Source organism: Pinus tabuliformis, chromosome 8 (assembly GCF_031772625.1).
Source record: "Pinus tabuliformis cultivar Carrire ecotype Pingquan chromosome 8, CPIR1, whole genome shotgun sequence".
NCBI lineage: Eukaryota > Viridiplantae > Streptophyta > Pinopsida > Pinales > Pinaceae > Pinus > Pinus tabuliformis.
Window position 1 is genome coordinate 1200964178 of NC_142294.1, and position 26157 is coordinate 1200990334.

General features: G+C 37.6%; 1 protein-coding gene across 2 annotated transcripts in view; it reads left to right on the plus strand.

Annotated features, from left to right (window-relative positions):
* The first annotated feature begins 3998 nt into the window (after positions 1–3998).
* LOC149239681 (zinc finger (CCCH type) helicase family protein) overlaps positions 3999–26157 on the plus strand; it is a 319676-nt gene continuing 297517 nt past the window's right edge. For both annotated transcript variants that reach the window (XM_089373483.1, XM_089373484.1), the window contains exons 1-2: positions 3999–4380; positions 20667–20844. In XM_089373483.1, coding sequence (XP_089229609.1) covers positions 4221–4380; positions 20667–20844 — 338 coding nt within the window. In that variant the 5' untranslated portion in view covers positions 3999–4220. The remainder of the gene's footprint in view (positions 4381–20666; positions 20845–26157) is intronic.

The window sequence follows — 26157 nt, forward strand, 5'->3', positions numbered from 1 at the left end:
TTCAAATGTTTGTATGGAGCATACAGGAAAATCTTAAGAAAGCTAACAATCCAGAAAATTAAAGCCAACTATGGTTGTAACCCATCGACTAAGTTAAATGAAAAATAAATGAGTTGTAGAGTGTGGATCCCATAATGGAATATGATATGTTGAACTTGCTATTCATTTGGAAGAGGAATTGAGTTGTAGGTAATTGATCAAAGGGAACAATTAGGAAACACTTTGATTATGAGCATTCTACTAAAAGTTAGTTGGAAAAATCAAAGTGGTGATTGTGGCTACCACCATGCCTTGAATAGTAAGAGTGTAAGATATGGATGAGCTATTACAATAAATGTTTATAGCTCCCCAATAATTACTTTAACTCGGTGATCAAGGTGTACTATAAACATGGTTGTTTATATTTTCACCACAAATCAAACAAATAAGAAATTAAATCATAGCATGGTCAAATTGGCAATTACTTAGATAAATTCTATTGAGATTTATTATATTGATGAAATGCAAGCACTGTAGCATGTGGTGAATACAAGAATTGTAGCATGTGGTGTATACAATAGACCACATAGGTTGAAAAACTATAAAGTAATACTCATTCACACAACAATTAAATGACCATAAAACAAATAAACACCTAATAGACAACATAATTTTGCCTTGGAAACCCAAATGGAGAAACCAACATCGAATGAGTTTGCTTAACGTTGTTTTCTCAACAATTGCAAAATTCTAATTAGATTTTGGCTTTATGGAGCTTCTAGATATTAAAATTTCATAATTTCTTACACAACCCTTCTCTTCTTCACTAAAGAAGCACTTCCCCAATGATATGTGAAGATTGATACATTTAATTAACTCACTCGAAGTAGCTAGAAGGCAAAGCATCCCAACTCTTTATCTTTCCAACTCTAGTGCTCTTCTTCCTTTGCCTTTTGTTGTCAATATTCCAATTCATAGTTCATTTGATCATTTATTCGTCTTTTTCTCTTATTTTTTTAATGATTTAATTAATGTTTTCCTTAGCTTTGCAACTCAATGGAGGTGAGTGATAATGGACCGGACATCTGTGGGGCCTTTCATACTGTCAATAAACCATACACAAAAGACACAGAAGATTAACGTGGTTCACCCAACCATTCTGGGCTACGTCCACCAAACATAGGCATCGGCAATCTTTATTATCAAACAGGAGATTACAAGATATTCAATTTCCTCACAAACTCTCACACAACACCAATCCGTATGGACACCTGTTTTATAGCTAAGAGAATCTAACTGCCTCATAAATCCTCTTACAACAAATATATGATGCATTAACTCTCTCCCAACAAAATAGAGCTAATATAGCAACACAATCTGATTGTTGTCACCTACTGAGATTTTTGCCTATTTTATTAAAATCGAACATCTCAACACATTCCTCCCAGTTCATCATCAACCTTGTATCCTTGAGCTTTGCTTCCATAGAAAACCTTATGATCTCATTGAGTTTTCTTTGTTGATTTGGGGTAGCATCAGACGTGCTCTAAGCCTCAAATTTTGCAGGGAGGCTTCGGCACATGTATTCCAAAGAACCGAGAAAGCGTTTTGGGAAATTCCACCCAGAAGTGATTTTATTAAAATAATTAATATTTTTAATGGGGTTCCTAAGTCTAAACTTAGGAAAATTAAAATATTAATGGGTATTAATCTAATCAGGGTTGAAACTTCTAGAAAAAGCCATGGATCAAGTCAAATCGATCTGAGCCTTTGATTATGTTTTAATCTAGGCCGTTGGTTGCCCAACAGGAAGATATAAGAAGGGACTTGAGGGAAATGACACAAAGAGATTGAGAAAATCGATTTTCTGAGGTGAGAAGTTCTTAGGAGGAAAATCGATTGAGGAGATCTCATAGCAGAGGGGTAGTGAGAATCCGGGAGGAGGAATTTCCGGAGAGTACAAGGTAGAGAGAGGACAGAAAGATGTCCAGAAGAAGGCTGATGCTGGCATATGCAGTGTTGACGCAGAGGCAACATAGTCAGAGAGGGGAAGTCGAGTTTTTGCTAAGGGAATTCGAAGTTCAGTTGTCGGAAGCTAGGGTGTGAGTCTGGGAGGCAAGAAAGATGATTTCTCAGCCAACAGAGGATCTAGAGCAAAGAAGCAGCGTAATACCTAGGAGGGGTGACGCAAAATATGCCCAGGGTGACGCAGTTCTGTGCAGAAGCCACGCAGAGGGTGACATAGAGCCTCCAAAGCTGAAGGATTAGTCATTGATTCTCCAGTGATAGGGTGAGATCATTTCACCAGTCTTTTGTCTAGTGTTTTCTCTGTAAATGATTGCTAGTTGAGCATCCTAGACTTGTACTCAGAATTTTCTCCTGCATAATAATAAACCCTCAAAGCTGCTACACTGATTTTCCCGCATTGGGTTTTTCCGGGGACTATTTGTCCAAAAATAACTGTGTCTTATGTGTTGCATTGTTCTTTCTTGCTTAGTATTTTATTTTCGAAAACATATTAATTAAGTGAAGGCTGTAGATGTATTTACTTTGAAATTTACCGTAGAAGACAATAAATAACTTGTATGATTTAATCAAGTAGGAGAAGTAACATCAGTTTGCTACAGTAGGGATTCCAGTGTAGGAATTTTCACACTATTCAATGTTGAGCCATTAAAACCATTTGATTTTTTTATATCTAGTTTTAGATCAATTCTAGAGAAATCCAATCAAGAAGCCCTTTATCTAGGTTTATCTTTATGTAGATTCTAGTGAAAGAAAACAATCCTTCGATGTCTTTGCTACTATCATAACAAATGAACTTGCTAGGGAGTTTCCCAACTTAGGCAAGTGCTTTATCCTCTCAAAAGTTCTTATGGAAGTTAGGAAGTCTTACTTGTACCAAGGTTGAAGATATTGAGGTTGCTCTCGGAAATCAAGCATCTTAAAGGTAAAGAAAAGGCCCACTCTTTCCTAGAGCTAGAGCCCTCTTTTAAAATCTTCTTCTTCTTATCTTTGTTGGAGAAAATAACCAAAAATCCCATTTTCAAGGAATGTGACCTTGGGTTCCTTGTCCGAACACTTTTTCATCCACTCCATGAGTGCATTTGTTGAGGGGCAAAGTTCATTAATCTTCATTTCGACCTGAATTGATCTTGATTATAGGTGTTACTGTGGCCTTCTTGACTTTAAATCCATGAGAATGCCCACACTTGAAGCCAACACTTGTTCCAGAGCTTGCATAGTGTCGTAGTATTTCTCTCTTTTAGAAAGCTTGGGAGATGGGAGGGTTAATGACATCCTTTAAGGTTGGTATCATGGAGGACAACAAAGGTGAGGGGTTCACTTAGAGGTGCCTACCTTGGGATCTCCTTTCAATTATGAACCTACAAAAGTGAAAGGGAAACCTCTACATACACTATTTTCCAAAATCCTTTGATGAGGTAGAAAATCAAGCTTCTCAACACTGGTAAATTCTACATAAGCAATTATTCTTGCATCCTCGCTAAATCTCTTCGGGGCATATATGGTAGTTGGTAATATTGAAAACCTTAACCACACTTGGTGTAAATTGGTACCATAACTCAACTCTCGCAAATCCACTATTATGTTTTTTTTTTTTAAATCCAAAAAACTTCGTAACTTGTTGAGATTACTTGAGCAAGACCTAGTTTCAAAATCAACTAACTACTACTATAACCCTTAAGTGAATGCCAATAACTCACAAACCAATGCCTACCATAACACTTGAGTGAGTGCCATCAACTCACAAACCAATGCCTACCAAAAACATTATAACACGACCAAATCTCAACTCACAAACCAATGCCTACCGAAAACATTATAACAGGACCAAATCTCATATGTCCTACTATTATGTTAGCGGGAAGGAGCTCACATATGAAGAAATCATATTTTTAAAGCAAGGGTAAAAAGGGAAGTATGTCCTTTTCTAATTTACGAAGCAATCGAAAAAGGTGGAAGGATATGTAATTGCGTAAACAATTAGGCAATGATGATGTGCCAAACATTAGTTAGGTCCCGCAGAGGTTTGCTTTCATCATACGAAATGCTATAGTAAAGTGGAGGGGAACCAATGAGGTGATATAAATTAGCTAGGTTTATAAAAGGGGCTCGGGAACTACTCGGGCCCGTCACCCTGGGTACATAATTATTCATTTTGCATTCGCTGAGCAAACAGCTGTAGCAGAGAAGCAGCAGACGCCGCTGCCGCAGCCACCATGTTCGACTCTAGTAGCGGTGGCGAGGGCAGCAGCAGGAGGAGAGGATCTTCAATGGATTCTTGCTTCAATTGTTTGCCGGTGAGAATACGGAAGGATACCATCGTAAGCAAAGTGAATATGAACAGAGTCACTCTCATTGTGGCTGATACTGGTTCAGGTAACCTTAACTTCATCTCTTTTCTTACTACCATTTCTAATACTTGTTGCTAAATTATATATGTAGTGCACCAACTGCATTCATCATATGCTTATTAAATAGAACAAAGTGTCTACTCGACTAGAGTAACTTCATTAGTCCAATTGCAACCTAGGCACCTGTTCAGTCGATAAAACATCTTAAATTTGCTATGGATTTGGAAGTTCCAGAGCTTATCTTAAATGGCGAATTTGATACTCTTTTATATTTTTTTGTCCACGAGTATGAGGTTATCATGTCTAGGGTTGTATTATTAAATAGAACGAAGTGTCTACTCGACTATAGTTAATTTCATTAGTCCAATTGCAACCTAGGCACCTGTTCAGTGGATAAACTATCTTAAATTTGTATAGAGTTGTAAGTTCCAGAGCTCATCTTAAATGGCGAATTTGATACTCTTGTATTTTTTTGTCTATGGGTATGAGGGTTTCATGTCTAGGGTTGTATAGTGGAACTTAATCATTTACCATATTATTGCAAGTCACCTCGGTTTTCAATGAATAAAGAGACACATTTAATTCCTAGTATACTTTATATACAGAAAAATGGAGCATGTTGATTGACATATAATAATGTTTTGGCCTCTCTCCAATCCTCCAAATTCTTGAAGCAGTCTGTGACGCATTTTTGGTATAAACCAATCTCAATGCGTTAAACGTAATTAAAGTCAATAAGATGTCGATGTTTGTTGGATATCCCCAGAATATTTCCCTAAAATATAATCCATTTTAAACTGCTACCTGCTCAAGCGAAGAACAGGCTAAAGAATTCTGTGTTCCACTGGTTCAACCAGTCAATCGGCATTGAGTAGACAAAAAATGTATCTAGTCAGGACCAAGGTCATGAGTAGCACTTCAAAGGAGCTAGTGCTCCTCGATCATGACACATTCTATTCCTGTGATGTCAACTTTGAGATTTGTTTGATGTTATTGGCCAGTCAGTGCTATTAGAATTGTCATGTGGTCGAATTGTATTTTAACTAACAGAGATGGAGGAAATAGGAAAAACGAGACATCATTTTTTTGCTAATGAAAAAACTAGTAGATTGTCACGAGTAAGATGGAGGGGCTAATGCAACTTGCATAAACATATATGTCATCCTAAGGAAGCAATGAGCTCTCTGCCACTGTTGGATTCAAATTATATCAGTTTGTGACCTTCACCGGTATTGTGTAGATTTAATACCACTGTTGATCAGGCCAGCAAAATATGCAAGATGTAACAAGGTGCACACTACATGGGTCTACTGCAGCAGATATGTAACAGCGTTGAAGTTGAAGTAACTTGCTAGAATTTTCTAGCTATCAAAGCTGTGAAAGTCTAAAGGGAACAAAGAGCCATGATGCAATTCCATAAGAAATAAAGACCTGCAACACAATTTTGCAAGAACAAAGTGCGACAAGGCTGCAATCCAACATTTCAGGTATTGAAAAAGTTGCAACACGACATTGTGAAAATGAAGATCCACATAGCTAGTGATAGAAAGAGCATAAAAGTTGACGAGAAAGAAAAGTCATATCATGTGAATGGATACCATTGTGTAACTAACACACCGACATATGAATATAAATTCTTGTTGTCATTTGCATCAGATAAAGTTGTAAGGGTGAGTTTTATAGAGTCAAATGCATTTCTTGTTAGTTCTAAATTATGTTTTAAAACTCCGACTTGGCCGAGGGTTGACTCCAACTTCGACTTTGACTCGGTATCGACTCGGCCGGTTCGATTTCAATGACTCGGTTGTTGTAAAAAATACATTAAATATCTATTTTTTGATTTAAAAAAACATAATTTTAAAGATTTTTCATTCATGTTTCCAAACACAAAGCTTTAGAACGTAGATAGAAGACAACATATGATCAAAGTAGGCTCATGAATATATCCATTGTATCGAAATGGCACCCAATGCACTGTCCAATACATACATGATGATGATATAGAGATCAAAACAAAAACACATAACCAAGGAGGCTAGAAATGGCCTCTACAACAAAAGTAAATTGTGACCAGGGTCCAGTACTACTGGCTACTGCTAGAGGAGCCAACATCATCTGGCTCAACCTCTGAATCAGAGTCAAACAGGGAAGCCCATGGCTCCTCCTCATCATCATCTCCAACTGCAACTGTAGAAGTGGTAGCACTAGCAGGTTGTGCAGCTGCTGGCTGCTGAGATAGACGAGATATGCGCTTCCGTCATGGTTGAGCAGAGGAAGCCCCTGCAATTGGAGGACTTGGCGCTGGCCCTGAGGTTGGTATGAGTGGATCTGCATTCAACTGAACATTATGTTCAAGTGATGCCACCGTCTGTAAATCATAATCAAGATCCTCATCAGAATCAAACTCTGTTAGATGACTCTCCACTACCCAATCTGATGTTGGATCAATATCTTCCAACAAAATGGGATCTGAATCAGGTCTTTTGTTTAGCAATTTGTTGTGTCTGAGCCGAAGGTTGTATTGGACATAGACTAGATCATTTAATTGTTTTTGATCCAAACGGTTTCTCTTCTTCGTGTGAATCCTCTCAAAGACAGACCAATTGCGCTCATACCCAGTAGCACTGCAAGTTTGACTCAAAATACGAATTGCAAACTTCTGCAATTCAGGACATTGGCTACCAAAAGCCTCCCAGCACTGTGCTGCAAAAAACATAGGGGTGTAATGAGTTAGCTCAACAAAATTACAAATTATATCCAACTTTCAAATTATAAACGATTTAACAAAATAAGTATTAAGAATTTGAAAATTGAAATTTTTGTTTACCTGACTCATTTGCCTCCCTTGCAATCTTTGCTAGGTTCTTCCCAACGGTACCTGTGGCTTTGTTGAAGGTTGTGACCTGTCGGTGTATCTCCAGCTGATTACACTCTAATGGGATCATGCGATCAATGTAGTCAATCAATCCATCTCTAACCTCCCCCCTCAAAGCTCTTGCCGCCAAAGCTTTGTAATGATACTGTGGGTTCAAAAAATACTGAGCTGCATGTATAGGGTGATGGAGTTGATTATTCCATCTTTCATCAATGATTGCCCAAATGGGCCCATAATTAGCCTCTTTATCCTTGTATGCCCTCTTTATTTGCTCCTTTGCTTGATCCATAGCCTCATAAATGAAGCCCATAGCCAATATTTCTCCATCCACCAACCGCAACACCTTAACCAGTGGCTCAACAACCTTCACAATCCCTGCTGCCTTTCTCCAAAATATTTCTTCATTAACTTTCTTTTTCAATTCTCTGCCATCCTGTTTGTGAGACCACTGGCTTTGATTCCATTCATCATTGGAAAATATCTTTTGCAAGTTTCTATGTTGTGAAAGCATAGATTGCAATGTCGAAAAATGAGTAGCAAATCTAGTGATGGCAGGCCTCATAATAGCCCTGCCCCCTGTGTGTCTTCTCATAAGGCTGAAAATCCACGAATGATTGTAGATAAATTTTGTTATGCTTTGGCATGATCTACAGTGTTTTTGACCCAATCTAATTTGCCAATATCCTCAAGCATGAGGTCTATGCAATGTGCAACACATGGGGTCCAAAATATGGTTTTGTGTTTTTCCTCTAATAGTTTACCAGCAAGAACATAGTTAGAGGCATTATCTGTGATGACTTGAACAACATTAGCCACCCCCACATCCTCAACAACCTTATCCAATAGCTGAAACAACAATTGTCCATCTTTTACCTTATCAGATGCATCAACTGATTTTAGAAACATGGTTCCCTGTGGGCAGAAGATAAGAAAGTTTATGATGGTACGGTTCCTTTGATCAATCCATCCATCTGACATGATGGTACATCTTGTTCTTGCCCATGAGTCCTTGAAATCTTTCAAATACTCATTAATGGAGGCAATTTCTTTCTGCAAACGATACCTCCTTATCTCATGCATAGTAGGGCCTTTGAAGCCTTTTCCAGCAGCATGTATGGCATCAAACATAGGCTCATAATATGGTGAACGGGAAGCATTGAAGGGGATATCAGCATCATACCACCATCTACATATGTAATTGCAAGCAGTCTCCCTCAATTCTTTCTTCCAGTGGTCATCTAAAGTGGGCTGCAAAGTTCTACTAGCTTGAGGACCATGTGCATGTGATGGAGAGGAGGGTGTGACAGTGAAATAACTTTTGATATTCATATCACCCTTCTTTTTCATTTGACCCTTACCCTTTTCTTGAATAGACTCCAAAGAGAGAGGAACGTATCGGAAGGGGTTGGATGCATCAGTACAAGGGATAGAAGAAGAACCCTCAAAATCAAAATGGGGGTTGGTAGCCATCATTTGTTGTATACTCCTCTTCCTCCCAATTTTAGCCTCTAATTTTCTGCCTAGCCTTTTGTTCTTTAAACTTCTCAAAGTTGGCGAACAAATCCTTCCTAATCTCCCCAATTTCTGGTGATTCACGTGGAGTAATTTGGCCTCTAATCCTTGCCAAGTGTAGTTTTAGCCTATTAATGTCCCCAACACCCTCCTTAATTTTTCTATGGCAAAATTTGCAATGCATTTGACTATCAACCATTTCAACATATGCCCAAGCAACATATTTCACTCTAGGTGCCATTTTTTCACTTGGAAATCGAAGGAAAAATTCTGAAAATGAAAACAAAAAAAATAGCATTGCTTCAATGTTCATTTCTTTCACAAAAAACACTCTTTTCAATTTCCAGATCTGCACAAAAAAATAAATAAGCAAAAACAATTTTTTACAAGTGAAAAAAAATACCTCTAGGTACAAACTGCCTCCTTAAGGTTGCTCCAGTAAACCAACTCAATGTTGCTCCAATGGCTGCCCAAAAAGCTCCTCACTCCTGCTACAATACTTGCCTAAGACTCCTCATTGTTGCTCCAAAAACAAACTCCACAACTCCTCACAAACTCTCACTCAAATTTTCACTCAAATGCAATGAGATGGCTATGAGGAAATGAGAGGGGTTGGGTGGGTTTTATAGGGTTTAGGAGAGGGGAATGGACCCCAAAGAACCCAAAGGCAGATTACATTGGGCTTTGGGGTCCCTAAAAAACAAATTTAAAAAAAAAGTTGCGCTGAAGTGACTTGACCGGCCGTTGTTATCGAGCCGACCGGGTTGTTACTCAGCCGGCTGGGTTGTTACTGAACTGGCCGAGTCATTAGCCAACTCGGTCGGCTCGGTAACAACCCGGCTGGCCGGTCCAGTTCAAAGGCCGAGTCGACCCGGTAGCCCAATAACTCGGACCAACTCGGCCGAGTCAGTTTCAAAACGACTGTTTTTAAAAATAGAGGTTCTAATGCTCTGTGTCTCATCAAATTTCACCTAGCAGATGGTAGGGGTTGTTTGGTAAGGTTCTTTCCTGACAAAGTATCATTGCTTCTTATTGATTGTAATTCCAGATAACAATACTAGTGTAGTTTCTTGTCACTTGGTTTTGGATGATTCTCACACCAAATCTATGTACATGGAAATGAAATGGTGCAAAAACCCACCTTGATTTTGCTGGCCTGTAGCTTCCATAAAATGAAACTCTGAAATAAATATACGATATGATATTATACTAGCATAACAACATAATTAAATGAGGTTATACCAGTAAACTCCATTAGTTTAGAAAGGTGGAAAATGAGGCTAATCGTTGTATATCAACCACCTTTAATTATGTGGTTGTGTTAATTCAGAATATTCAAAACCTTAATGAAATGCCCCTTGTTGAGGATAATTAGGATGCTCCACTTTATTGCACCGAGAGGTGCTCTACAACCTAATACATGAGGGAAATTTTGTCACCTAACGTTACATTGAAAAAATTTAAAAATATATATATGTGTTGGCTAATGTATGTATATGTGAGAGATGTTGTGCTTAACGTTACTTTAAAAACAAATTAATAATGTTACTTTAAAAATCAATGTTGGCCATAAATAAAATACTTCAATTTTCACCTTTATTTTACATCAAACTTTATTTAGCAGCCCTAAATGCTGTCCTAAAGGCATCCCTAAACGTTTTTCTAAGGCAGCCCTAACTCTGTCCTAAAGGCAACCCTAAATGTTGTTCTAAGGCAGCCCTAACGCTGTCCTAAAGGAAGCCCTAAACATTGTTTTAAGGCAACCCTAAACGTTGTTTCTAGATGGTGCTACAAAGATGCATGGACAGCAAGGCTAGATAGTGCTGCAAAGATGCATGGACAAGGCTACATAGTGCTGCAAAGATGCATGGACAATAATGACAATGTGACATGGCAGCAAAGGTACATGATGCTACGAACTCATTGGACAACACAATGATGGGACAGCAGCTTGTTGGGACAGCACAAAGATCAATGACATTGTGACATTATGCAGCAGAGATACATGGGACAACTAGTATTTAGTGCAGCAAGTTCATGGTGCTGCAATAGTATGGTACATGGGACAACAATAACAACAAGGTGCAGCAAGCATAGTGCTTCAAGCACATTGGGATAGCAGTATGGTACTTGGTGCAACAAGTACGGTAAGCAGCAATGGTGCAGCAAGCACATGGGTGACAACATGGTGCTGCAGTGGCACAAGGTACAACAGTGCTAAACACTGGGACAACAATGCAACATAAGGTGCAGCTGTATGATGTGTACAACATGGTCATAAGGTCCAGCGTTGTGATGATGGGTGCAGCATGGTACGGTGAGGTGCAGCATGACGACGAGATGCAGCGCAATGATAGGTGAAGGAGTCACCTTGGAGAATCAGTTGAAGCAACACGTCTTCAACTGATCTCATGTATCATCTTCTTAGAGATGATCTATTCTCTTACCTAGATAAGTCAAAGTGTTGACTTCTATTGTCAATGTACTATCTCTCTTTCTCTCTCTTTGCTGAACTATTGAAGAACATTTAAGAAGAATTGATCAAGGGTTTCCCCACATTGGGGTTTGTCCCTGGCTAGCGCCACATCCTGTGTCCTCTTGTCTTGGCTTGTCTTCTGCGATTTATGTTTATAAATTTTGTTCTATCTGCAGTTTACTTTAACGCTGACGTGATTGCTAATCTGGAAAAGATATTGAGCTAACTGTGAAAATTGAAATAAATTGCTCTTAGCATAGAACATACCTAAAATTAACAGAATGGCTTTAATTCAAAAACACATTTTTCCTTAACCAAATTTGGTGATCTTTAGGTTGATTTTGATCCTCTAGAGAAGAGGAATTTAATGCAATGATTATCCTCATTAGATGAGCTGTCCAAATTGGAATTTGGCCCTAGTTGCCAATTTTAGCACCAAGGGAACCAAGTCCCAAGCTCCCTAGAGAAAAATTGATCTTTTATTAATGAGGCTTACAAATATGGAAGAAGCCTTTTTGACAATAGAGAAAGGCTTTTCTTTCAAGGAGCTTCCAAGAAAAGTGAACTTTTACAATACAATGAATCTTCAAATGGAGCCAACCGATATGACTAAATTTTCCTTCAAAGATTTGATTTCAAGCGCCTTCAGCCTTCCAATAAATGATGACCAGTGATAGCAGTGAGAAAAACTTTCTGCCTAAGTGTATCTCCTTAGTCAAATAGTTGACAAGTGTGATGATTTTCTGCTACAAAGGAGAATCAGAACTTCAGTAGTGAATACCCCTTCAGAATACAAGATCAAGACCTCAAATAATATCTTTACAACAGTGAATAAGATGCTCTCGGTCAGAAAAAAAGGACTCCTATTCTTGCAATTAGCTTCAACAGAGTTTGATTCAAAGTTTAATTGAATTGTTAAATTTTATTCAAGGGTAATTTGATTAGGTCTCAAGGCTAGGAGCCTTTGCAATCTGATGTCAAAGTTTAAGTAGTTCAGGCCCTAGAAGCCCTCACACTAGATGAAAACAATAAGCTTCAGACTTGATGTTATAGGGTAATGTATCCTTTTTAAATAACCTCTCTCAGCCCTGCTAAATAAACAATGTTCAAAACAAATAAATAATGAATCGCTGGCAAAGAAGGAGACATGGGTTAAATATAAATGATGCAATACAAAAAATGCCTTAATCCCTGCAATTATAACCCAAAAAATCCACTGAAGTACCAAGGCGAAATATAACAGTGTTTTCACTGAGATCTTATGCTTAAATCTTCCTGGAAGATGCTCAGGTTTGCTTGTCAAACAGATGATTGTTAGCAAAAGATGGGTCCTTGGTTAATGAAACAGGTCCTCTTCAAAGCTACAGAAAATGAGTAAGGAGCAGCAGATGAGTGACACTAAAAGCTTGCTTTGCTCTTGGCCAGGGCAGCAAAAACCTCTGAAAAAACGACTTCAAACAAGAAATAACATGAGGAATTATTGCAAAGGTAAGCATGAAATTTTTATGGAAGAGTCCTACAAAACCACCACAATTAGCCTTAAAACAACTTACACCAGCTGAAAAAAAGGGTCTAGGCTTAGAAAGGATAAAAAATATGCCTTAATTTTTATTAAGATTTTGTGGTGCTTTATCAAAGTTTAAGGTTCAGAATTTCTTCAAAAAATTTAACAGAATTTCTTCAAAAAATTTAATTTTTTGAATCCTCTCCAAGAAGACTTTCGCAATAGGAGAAGGAAACTCCCCTGGAGCCCTCAGCCAAGAGAAAGAAATGCCTCAGACCAGAAAGTATGCGGTCCTCCTAAAAGCTCACAGCTAGCCCAGAATTTGGTGACAAGTCACTTACAAAACTTATCAATTTTTTTCACAAGTCAGAGATAAGGCTGTCTCTCAGGGTTCTTAGCTTCTGCAAAGAAAATTCAGTTAGATCAATGAGACCTATGCCAAACAAACTGATGAAAAACCTTTAAAAATCAATGTGAAATTTCTGCCAAACGTCAATGTTTAAATGCTATAAAATTTAACTTTCCAAATCTGCGGCCCTAACATGAAAAAGCTCAAAGTTTTTTTTTAGATAGGTCAAGGTAATTGATGGCGGCTTTTTGGCAAAGAAAATTGAAGTAAAAGATCTTCTCAAAAAGACAGAGTATTAAAATAGATGGAGAACCCTTGAGGCTGAAATGGATGTGACCTCTAGGGTTTATGGGACAGAAAACTTAAAACGTCACCTCCACACTCCAATGGTATGGCAAAAATCTCTTCAAACACAAAGGTTTGAAACTTGAAGAAACTCCTGCAAAACCCAAGAGATACAATTTGAAATCAATAACAGAAGAGACTTGCGGCCTTAGCAAAAATTACAATCTTTAAACACTAGAACTTTTGGCAAAATTTTTAAGAGAATCCCTGCGGCCAAGAGCCGAAGGTTAGAAAAATCAACAATGGCAAAAATAGAATTAATGGATCTTCCCTATTTTTTATTTTTTTAAATTTGATGCCAGTACTCATATTTAAAAAGTGTCAGATGTATGGGTCAAAGAGGAGCTTTATAAGGCTCTTAGCTTCAGGGAGAAAATGCCTTAATAGGCCTGCGGCTCACAAGATCCTTTCAGTGAATTAAATAACCTAGACCGAAAATGAAGAGAGAGGGTTTGACCTTCAAGAAATTTGTATCCCCTTCTGCAAAAAAGAAACGAGTTAGATCTCCCATAAAAAATCAAGATTAAAATCCCTGGAGCTATGCCAGAATATACAATTTTTTATTTTTATTTTTTGAAACCCTCCAAACTAAAAGTATGTCAATGAATTTTAATCTTGGAGGCTAGAAGGGCCTATGACCTTCCTAAGAATAATTTCCTAGTACAACACTGACCCTTGGCAAAAAGATGAGTTCTGGAAATTTAACAACCCACAAAAAGTATGGCATGAGGCCTCCAACTCTAGCCGTTTAGGCTGGGTGAGTGCTGAGCCCTCTTTTCTACTCGGCTCCCTCTAAACTTTTCAATAAATGACCTGCGAACAAAAGAAATTAAAAACCCTACGCTCTCTTGCTCTCTAAACCTGCAAGAAACAAAGAAAAGGGAACTACACAAATATATACAATAAAGCCATAGATGCAAAAGGTTAGAGAGAGATTTATTTACAAATATTTACCATATAAACTAGCTCTTCAAATAGCGAATTTATCTTATTAAGCTCACTAATTTAAAGAATTTGAGATTAATAAAAAATTCCTCTAGCTAAGGTCCAGAAACCTTACAAAAAATTTGTTAGATAAATCCTTCAAATGAAATAGAGTGGATTATCCTACTTCTTTACTCAAGAGTTGGTTAACTTAAGCAAAAACATTCCCTCACGCTTGAGATCTGATTCAATTAAGTGTTCTCTACATAACTCAGAAATATTTCGTTAGCTTTAGATAAGAAAACTATGTTGGAAAGAAATTTTAGCAACTTAAACAAAAGCACACTAGGCACATCCAATCCTAAAATATTTTCCAAATCTAATTAATAGTGTAAGATAGCTATACACTAATAATTCTATATAAGCAAATGAAGTAGCAAATATAATCACCAGTAGAAAATTAAACTCAAGAATTCATTACCATATCCAAAAGAGAAGAGCCACAATATTTCACCCCAAAGACTTTGCTTTTATTATTTCCAAAATAGAGAGCTTCAAGACCAAAAAGCCAGAGCACAATGAGCATATGCTTACTTTCATAGAAAAAATGAGAGTTCTCGAGACTTTTCCAAGTGAAAAATGGCTAGGTCCATGAAGGTGCACAAATTTGACTTGACCATGGCTTTGTTAGAGATTTCCGGAATAACACTCTGTAATATGTGTGATCCGTCCAACGTTTTGGATGGTGACTCCATCCATCCATCCATCATCTTGGCTGATTAAATGCTAGATCCATGTCAAAATAATCTCCACCCTTGATTTCTTGAGAAAAAATTCGAATTCCTTGATGAAGGCATTTTTCTTGGTCCCATTTTTTTTTCCGACTTTTTCTCCCCTAAAACTCCCATTCACTTAACCAACTAGGACCATAAATTCATTTTTTCTTAAAAAATTGATTTTTCTGGACCAAAAATATTTTCTTGAATTTTTGCTTGCTTGATTTGTGGATATTCCCTTCTTGGAAAGTGTACATTCCCTTTTTTAATATTTTTCACTTGGAGAGAATTTTATTTTCTCTCATTTTTATTTTTTGATCAATTTCTGGCTAATTATCTAGCCATTTTTTGTCGAAAAAAGAAAATAAAAATAATTTGAGGGGATTAGACATAATTTCAACCCTCAAAATTTGTCTAAATAGAAATTTGAGGTGTAGAGGTTCTAATTATGAGTACTCTACCCCCATCAACTTCTATAGACATTGTATTTTACAATTTACATCAAAATAATTATTAAAATCCCGACTAGTGGGAAATTTTAATAATTAAAATTAAATACTTAGACTTAATCAAATTTTGCAAGACTTTAGATATGATCTAGTATGACATTATACATTGATTCTATACACTAGGACTCACTTAAGACATCACTATCGAGCCCCACTCTAGCTTTGGAGTATACTTGGGAGAAAAACTATGCTAATTATTTGATGTTTAGAAAAAACATAAATAATTAGTTGAGGCTAAAAAAATCCCTAAAGTGAAATTCTTTGCTAAAAATTCTTAAGTTTACCTAGGTATGTTACATGGCTTTATAAACATACTAGAATCATTTTTGCAATGATGGCCCACAAGGCTATAGAATTTGGATTGACAACTTTGATAAAACTGCTGAAAGATGATAATGATCTCTAGATGACTGACTGCTCGAACATGATGGAATGCTTTGAAAAAATGTGTATTGCAATAAGATATTTGACACAGAATGGTCAACAGTCCGCATGGTTGGCACTTATCTTGGTATCGCTCTATGCTCAATTATGATTACATGCATGCTTCGTACTTATCTTCGTAGCACTGTGGATTGTCTCTTATGGTTAACATTACAAGATGACTCTTTCATGTACAATAGTCTGAATATGAAAATTCAACAGTTACATTACTGTGTCCATATATATATATATATATAAAAGACTGCGCTCTTGCTCTTAAGCTTCATGTGGCTGCATGTTGACTTCGTCTCTTAACAACAATGAATCATGACCATACTTAACCCTTGATGGTGTTGGAATTTCTAAGTCTGACACGTTAGAAACCCTTCATGCAATTTTCTGATTTATTCCTACCTACTTGTTTTGTTATTTAACAAGTTATTTACCATGTAAATACTCCAAATAAATACAAGTACATGCTCAACACATTACAGATCATCAACTGAAGGAAATAGAAACAAGCACACAAGTGACACCATTGTTTTTGGACTAATGTCCCTAGAAAAACCCAATGTGGGAAAACTGGTGCAACTATTTGAGGGTTTGATTTATTAAGCAGTTTCAGAATACAATCTGGGTGCCAAATACGGTTCACCCAATAGAGAAAAATCTCGGCAATAGTACCTCTCTACTCGGAAGCAGATATTCCGACTGAAACCCTGGATAAACACTCTGGCAGCTCCATAGCTCCAATTTGCCCCACAAAACCCCAGCGTCAGCCTCTAGGGACTGAGTTAGCCTCTTTTTGGCCCAACGTTAGCCCAACGTCACTTTGGCTTGGCCTACGTCAGCCTCTGGAGGCACTGCGTTAGTCCTTTGGCCCTTTGTGTCACTCACGCTGGCCCTCTGAGGCACTGCGCAGCTCCTGACTGCCTATGCGTGAGCCTTGGATGGCTCTGCGTGAACCCTTGGCTGCTTCTGCGTCCCTCTCTTTCGGCTACTGCGCAGATCCTCCCGGTGCTATCTCTGCCTCTCTGCTTCTGTATTCACTGCCTCTCAGCTACAACTTTGATCACTCTCTCAACTTTCTCAGCAAACCCAGCCCCAGAAAGTTGAAATCTTGATCAACTCTATGTGTTCTCCAAGTGACCGTCAAGCCTCCTCTTATACTTTTCTTGTTGACAAATCAACAACCGAGATTAAGCCTCTAATCAACGGTTAAGATTAGATCTGGCTTGATCCATGACTTTTGGACCATTCTAACACAATTTTATATTAATTCACTTTAATATTTTATTTTCCCTAAGTTTAGACTTAGGGACTCCATTAAAAATATTAATTATTTTAATACCTCCCAAATTGTTTAGAATCTGCCCAAACCCTTTCTGGGTATTGGAGATCTCATGTGCTTAAGCCTCTCCACCAATTTTCGTGGCTAGAGCACATCCGATGTTACCCCAAATCAACAGATGGTTGATGGTATCAATACATACTCTGACTCCGTTTATGTTATAAGAGACAAGATATCTTGATTCACATAGGACAAAGATATTTTATGATACAATGGACAATAATCTTCTACAATACATATTGCAATGATCTTCTATGAAACATGGGACATTAAATATGATATAATTCATATGGTAGTGACCTCATATGATGACAATGAATTTGGACAACAATCTTAATCTTATGATGATGTTGATGCATGCATATAGTTTCTTGTAGTGATATGGCATACCCCTTCTTGGACTCATTTTGTTATCGGAAGTCAGTTCACAATCGAAGTTGTGAAGTGACTTGGATTGGCCCTAGGAGGCTAGATATGTCTGACGTATCTTATTATGAATGTACTTTGTATCTCAACTGAACAATTGATGAATATCTTATAGAAGAAGAATTGAATTCTGAGCTTCCCCCCTGGGGTTTTTCCCCGGTCTCTGACGGAATCCCGATGTCTCTCTTTGTGCATGCTTTTCTTCTTTTGTTCCTTTATGCTCCGCTGCAATGTTGATGTTATTGTTCTTTCTACATAATTTCTAATGATGTTATGATGTAATGGGGTGAATGCATATGTAAATGATGAAAAGTTTAAAATTGCAACTATCAACAACAAAGAACAATATAGCCCTAAGAAAAATTAACATGGTATCAGCGCTGGGCTAAAGAAAAGTCATTGAGATCACCCCTGTAGACATTGATGATGAAGCAAGCTGGGTAAAAGGGATGAAGATGGCTGAGACCTAAAAGAATGCTAGGGTTTGAAGGAAACCCTAGGGAGACCCTTTGCAAGTACAAGCTCGGGTTTTGGAGAAACCCTAGGCTTGGCCTTCATATGCAAAAAACCTAGTGCAGTACCCATATAGTCGGGAAGAGATGGCATTGTGTATGAAGGGAGAATTCAAACAGGAAGGCGCTCTAGGAAGATAATAATTGTTTGAAGAAGCCAAGACACCTATGAGAACAAACCTCACGCCCGACCTAGGGAAGGATTTGAAGCGAGAGCTTGTGAGGAGCAAAGTGCAAGGTAGGGGTACCTTTCTTGCCCAATGGTAGAGTTGTTGAGAGTTTAGACTCTGAGGGAAAGAAACCAAGCAAAAAATGACGTCGAGGCAGAAAGGGTGATATAGAACTGTTTGCTCACATTGGATGATGCACCTGAGAAGGAAGGTCTGTACTATGATACATTCGTACATGCCACTTGTCACCTGCCAATATTCTCACCAAATGCTCTTGTGTTGGTCCTCCAATAGTCTTGGGCCTTGCTTGTAAAGCCATATATTGATGTGACAAACATCTTACTCATTGTGCCACCTCTCTAAGTCACCATCACCATTAGTATTTGCTTGGGCCTTTGTTTCACTTTTCACTTTCTCTTTCTATTCAGGTATTGAATCTTCACATAGCAAGGATCCTATGATTCCAATGCCCATAGCTCATAATGTCCTTTATGCTATTTGTCAATCCCACCAGCTTAACACTGGACTAATTCTGCAAGTACAACAATAACCCTTGAGTTGTTCATTTTTAAACTTTTACCTCCTCTTCTCTTGTGATAGTCTGCAGATTAACTTGCTGAGAAACAAAGTGTTGCCCATATTCTCCAACAATAGAACAACAATTTCCCATGTCCCGAGCAAATTATTCTATAAGATATTGATCTGCTTCTTCTTTCAGTTCCACACTAACTGAAACTGACTGCTTGACCCACTTATGCTGGTGTTCTAAATGCACAGTTATTGACACTCCTACCATCTTGGCATTATTATTCTGGTGACACAGACAATTCCTATTTGCAACTGTCTTTCTCTCACACACCTCTATAAGAGCCTCCCGTCCTTTCTTGATTTGAACTCATGTGCTGGACAGATCATTGGCCTATTTTTCTCACTTTTTCTCTTCCAATTATCCACATTTGTGTTGGGGTCTTTATTCTCAGCAATCACCACACAATTCTTTCAACCAGATACATAACTCTATTTTTTAATCTGATTGTTAAAATCCTCTCTGCAGAACCATTCCACAACTTTGATCTTTACGTTGCCATGACTATGACATTGAATCAGCCGTTTCCCACACAATGTCTAGTCTTTGATCTGACCTATCGAGTTCATCTAGAGACATACCCACTAGGCACTTAAGCTCTGATGTTACTTGTTGGTTTGGAATGTGGCTCTAGTACTAATCGTTGAATGAAGTACACATACATATGTAGCAGAAATTCAACAATTCAACATGATTGGCTAGCCTATGCTGTTAAGGATAGACAACAACAATCAATGGGACACAGGTGTCTCAGTATATCAGTAATACCCTTTTAACTTTCTTTATATTTTGCAGCACAAGAAATTACAATACATCAGACGATCAAATAATTTCTCTGATCAACCCAATACACTCTCTTATGAGCAATGAACATCATCAGGTACTCAACTGCATGCGCAACTACTGGGATTCTTCAACCATGGAAATATTTACACCCTTAGGTTGCTTGAGCAACAACTTGATTGAGCCAAACATTTCCTAGTTTTCACTGAAAAACCAACTAATGGCAGCGTATCACTAACTGCATGAGGGAATGGCAATGACATCCCATTCGGATCTTTGCTTGTCAACCATCTTGTCATTTTGTATTCATGTTGACTTTTTTGATCCATCTCTTGAGTCTTGACATGTTGGGACAAGAGCTTGGTAATTTGCTGCTGGTGCAAGCTTTCAGCTTCAGTATCTATGACCATCAAAACAAAAGTCAGTGATTTAAATTATTTTCTAAAAGATGCGGTGTAAATAAAATATATGCTAACACTAAAAGCCTAAAATGCATGAGAAAACCTTAAAGAGACATACACAAAGCAGTATATTACCTCTTTGAATTATCTTAATTTTCAATAATGAATATCAGGTCCATAATCTTGTCACAGTCTTAAACAGAAATGGTCGCCATTGTTAGGGTTTGTAAGGTGATTTAGTGTGTTTTTTGAGCACCTTTGCAATTGAAATTAATATGTTACTGTGGGTTCATTTCTGTTTTACTCATTGCAAGATTCCTTGTAGCATTATGTATAATAAATTTTGGGATGAAAATGCAATTGATCAGTGAGTTTTGTTGTGACCACAGGAAAAAGCTCTCAAGTTCCCCAGATCCTTTTAGAAGAAGGTTTGGAGCCAATATTATGTACACAGCCACGGCGATTTGCAGTAGTTTCCATTTCCAAGATGGTCGCTGAGTCACGTGGGTGTGAAGTTGGGGAGGAAGTTGGTTATCAAATTGGTCAGCTAAAGGTCACATCACCTCGGTATTTAGGTTATTTCCTTCCTGTATGCAGTGTAATTGCTATTTAGTGACCAACATGCTTTTATTACTATAAAGTTTTAGAAAATTATTCATTTCTGATGAGTTTTGTTGCCATCTATTACTATGTTCAGTAAAGAAGCAACTTGCAGCATACTGCAATACTGAACATATCTTGGTTTGAGGCTGCGAATAATACTATTTTGAGTTGGCTCGATAAGTCTTGTTTTTTGTTTAAGACATTTTGACATGAAGCAGTTCTGTATCATTCACATAACATAAAGACCAAAATTTTTGTACAAAACATGGTAAAGTGCCAAAAGATAGTCGGGGTTGCCCTACTGACTTGAAGGTTGATGTTATGGTTGATTTGTAGTAGTCCTGGCATGCAGTTTAGGAATATGAAACCTTTACTAGTGAACAATTGGTATATATTTTCGTTGCAATTTTCTTTATTATCTGCTACAAAGATGCCAACTGTGGTTCTAGGTGATGAACCCTTGGCAAGGGTATGTTTGATCCAGCCATTTTTGGAGGGATTCTAGTGGTATATCTTATTGTTTGGGCTTCTAATATTGTTAGAACTACGGAGTTGAGTAAATGTTTGTCAAGTCTACATGGTTGTGCGGAAGGGATATTGTTCTCGTCTGTTTATTGTCGACTTCTATTATTACTTTGTAAGTGTTTACTCCATGACTAGGGGTGTTTTATGTGATAGTGTGGATGGTGTGTTGGTAACCCTTGGTTGTATTGTGGTTGACATACACATTAGAGATAGCTTACTCATGGATTACTAGACCTTGACTTGATGCTCAGGTGGTGCACTTCCTTCAAAGGTTGGAGAACTATGTAGCTTAGTGACTTTATTGATGTAATGCACACATGGAGAACGTTGTTGTTTGCTTGGGAGGATGACCCACGTGGAGGAGGAGCATTGGGCATCTAGGAGGGCGGCATTGAGCCCAAGGTAGGATTGGTATCCTTGGTAGCTTGAGCGGAGGCTTTTGCTTGACTTGAGGATGCTTGGGTTAAGTAGTCTACAGGGGAGGCTTTTGCTTGACTTTAGGATGCTTGGGTTGAGTAGTCTACAGGGAGGTAGACGTGGCTTATGAGGGAGCATTAGAGCATTGGAGGTCTTTGGTGGTTGAGCGTTGGACACCTCTTGTGGAGCACTCACCTTGGAACCCTAGCTTGATTGACATGGATACCTTGGAGCTTGACATGCCTCACTTAGAGCTAGAGTGCTTCACATGTGGATCTCTCTACTATTTAGTAAGTTGCTTGGTGTGGACATGGTCCACTTTGTTATTGTTGGCCTCCCTCATATTTCACATAAATAAAAGATCTTTTCATTCATTCATATCAATTACACACTTGTAGTAGAGATGTGAGAGGTAGAGCAAACTTGTTTTTTCCATTATTCTTCTTTTTCATCTGATTTTCTCTTTTTGTCTTGAGTGCTATGGTTCTTGAGGTGATTTAACAATAAGACTTGGGTTAGGGTTTTTCCTAAGAAGACAAGGGAATCCAGGGTTTGGGAGGGACCCTAGAAGAGCAAAGGGATCACTAGTTCTTGTAGTTATTGTGAGAGAAGACGATTAGGGTTTTGTGGCATTTCAAAACCCTTGTACTTCTTGGAGTGCTTGATGTGAAGAAAATAGAGGGAGAATATCTTGTACACTAGCGTGATTCAAGTGAAGTTGTCGAGAACTTGTCAGTGTGTATGCTAGCTTGTTGTGGATCTGTGGTGGACTGACCAGCTTTAATCGGTAGTGGTTCCTAGTTAGGAACTGGTGGCCGATGTTTTCTTATGGTTTCCCTAGCTAGTGTTTGGAGAGCATGACTTGTACTCACTTGTATTAGCCATTGTTATTTACTTCATCTTTACCATATATATGAAGTGTTCCCGCTGTTCAAACTTTGTGTACTTTCAGATCTGATTTTCAGCTTAAGTTATCTTGATGGTTGAGCAGTTTCTTGTGCCTGATTGTCCATGTTGATTTGATAAAACATTAAACATATTTTGTTAAGTGATTTAACAAACATATAGAAGCTAAAGGGATAGATTTACGGTTGTACTAAATATGTTGTTACAAGTTATTTTCAGATTTGTATATGCTTGGAAATGTGCCCTAAGGGCTGTAAACATTGTTCCATTGAAGTATGCTTATTTGGTATTTATTTTCTTTGCCTGCCTTGTGTACTTGATTGAAAAAAAGTGAGGTATATGCTGCTGCAAATTATATTTCAGATTCATCCCCAAGAGTGAAAGTTCACAGGAAGTAGATCCAGGAAACCTCAAGGTTGAGGTGGAACTTTTGAATTTGCATCAATTATAGCAAAATGAAAATTCCATCATTTATTGTACTGCAGTTGGGTCAATTTGAAATCAATTGCTAGAAATCTTGAATTCTATGCAATAGTATGAGACATGGGAGACAAACTCTCACTTTGCAAGTATTAGAAATGATGAGTTGGATCATGAGGCACTACCCATTTGAGTTACATGATGGACAACTTTGTTTGGAAGTAGTTATGATGACATTCATTAGCTACACTGTTAGGAATGGGAGAATAAAGCACCGATTTTCAAAATTTCTTTAGAGCATTGTAGAATGTAGAATTAGTTGCAAAAAATATGAAAACATAGATTTTCTACTATATTAACAATGATCATTAAAGCATCAACTGTTTAGTACACATAACGCCAGTCATCTAGCAATGCTAACTTATGGCATTTTCAACAAATGATAAATCATAACATGAACATTCAAGTTTCAACATATAACATTTATCATCAATGAAACTGTAACAGCTAAAATCAAACACATAATGAAATAGAGCATCATATTCACGACCAAAGAGTTGTAATATGCAATCGCTAGTTCAAAGTTCACACTTGAATTGTCTTATAATGTTTACAAAATAGGCCACAATAAAGAATATTGACTTTAAATTCTAGAAACTAGGTTCTAAACAAAAAAAGACAAATAATTCTACTATTTATTAAGGTTTCCTGTAGCCATGAGAAATTTCCATTTTTTTTTTCTTGTGATCTAGGAAAAATAGGATTAGTAGGTGGAAGTGGTTGTGGAATATGACCATGAGCTACAAGGGCCCCATTCAACGTTGGTGGCTGTGAAGTTTAAGTTTCTACATATGGAAACCTGCTAGTGTTGACAATGATGGTGGATAGGGGTGGCAACTTTGCTGCATGATCACCATCATGAGTCCCATTGGAAAAAGGTTTAGCCTCCAAGTGCTCTAAATCTATGGCTCTGTCCTCTAGATTAACCTCCACTGGATTGTTGTCCCATGTCATATATGTTTTGTCATTCCTTATCACCTATCAGTAATGTGACAATAGCCTCAAATTGTACTGCACATTGTCATGGAAAAATCTAGTAGCTTAGTGCAAAACGTCACTAGGCACTCCAGGTCTAGGGCAACAATGAGATCAGCCATCACTGTCACCTTGGTGACTGTTCTCTTGCTGTTTTGTGGTTGGATATTATCCCCACAAGGGAGGCTTCCCCAACAGGTCTCAAAGATTAAGTAACTTAAGAAATCCTAGGCTAAATATGCTCCTTGGAACTTGTTAATTAGACACCTTAGAAATGTATTCAATAAGGTAGCGAGTGAAAATGAGGTAAGGAGTTCAAAGATCCCATGGCTAAGTCTAGAAGATGCTCAAATAGATTCCAAACACATGCTGCCATTAAATAAACACTTACTGTTATAAACTATGGTTTGAGATAAAGACACCTTACAACATTCAAAATTTATGACAGAAACAATAAAAATAGCCTACAAATGATGATAGACAATAAAATATCAAAGTGTATTTAAAAGGGTAAAGAGGAGGAATGACTAAAATGAATTTTTCAATGGCTGAAATGCACAAAATAGCTAGGAAACCCTAGTCATCAGCCCTAGAATATGGCTGAAAAATGCATAAAAGTGATTATTTTTCATTTTCAACTTAATGGATGCAAACCTTAACCCTAGATGTATGACAGTTAAGGTTTTCTATGCTATTCAATGCAGATTTTGCAAAAACTTAACCCTAGTTTACCATAAAAGAGTACAACAGATTAAATTTTAAAGAAGAATGACACACAATAACTAGTGCCTTCAATCAATTGGGTATATGGAGTCAAAATGATCAGGTCAAAGGTAGAAGACTTTGGATGGAAAGAGAGAGAGGATAACCTCTTAATCTAACCCTAGCGACTTTCACAAATAAGAGGTTTAAGATCAAGGCTATTCTAAGTTTCCTTGATGGATACTTGGTGACAAATCTTGCATATGGAGATTTTAGAGCCAATAAAGATACAACATATCATGAAGACTTCATAAAACCCTAATTCTACAACATTAGCAAAATGGAAGAAAATACTCACAAAAAATTTGCACCATTCACCAAAGCATCACTTCATCAATCCAAAGAAAGTCTATGCATACAATTTTATCTTCCCCAAGACAATTCGCTTCCTAGTGATCTATTGCATCCAAGTGAAATAGAAAGAACTAGTGCACACTCCTCAATAGGGAAAAAAGAGTGTGTGTGACAATGATCCAAGGCTAGAGCGAGTTCATTCTGTTTATATGAGGCCAGCCAGGTCGAATTAGCCTTAATTTGCACTAAAATACCAAAAAATATAACTTTCAAGTGTTTACAAGTACAATAGGTCACAAGCTGACCTAAAACATATGTATATCAATGTAACAACATAACAAAGAGTTTCCTTTTAACCCATGTGTGTGAGTAAAAGCTCCTCTAAGAATGACATCATACTCCATAGGTGAAGATCTCCCTCAAGCAATGTGCTAGAAATGGGTCAAAGAGTGCTTCTCACTCTAAGTCATCTCCTCAACATCAAAGGTGCTTCCTCAAGCTATATCTCTATTTGACCATGTGCATAGTAACCACATACGTTGAACATTAAGGATAGAATTCGAAATTTGACACATCTAATCACTAGTCACACAAATTTGATGAGGTTTGACCAATTTAGTTCGTCTTTCAAATAAGTTTCCATTTGTAAATTAAATTTTAATTTATTTTTAAAAATAATTTTTATATGAAACAATTACTTCGGAAATATTCTTACAACGTCTAGGTGCTTTGTGTTGCCAATGGTGTAGTACATTGTGGGAGTGATTTCCTTTGCGAAGATGCCCCTATACAATAATCCTTTCACACATATGGGTCACAAATAGGGTTGTTGAGTGAGCTTGGAGAGTTTGCGAGGGGGATGGGGGCAAGGGAAATTTAGTTCATTTTTCAACTAAGTTGCCATTTGGTAATTAAATT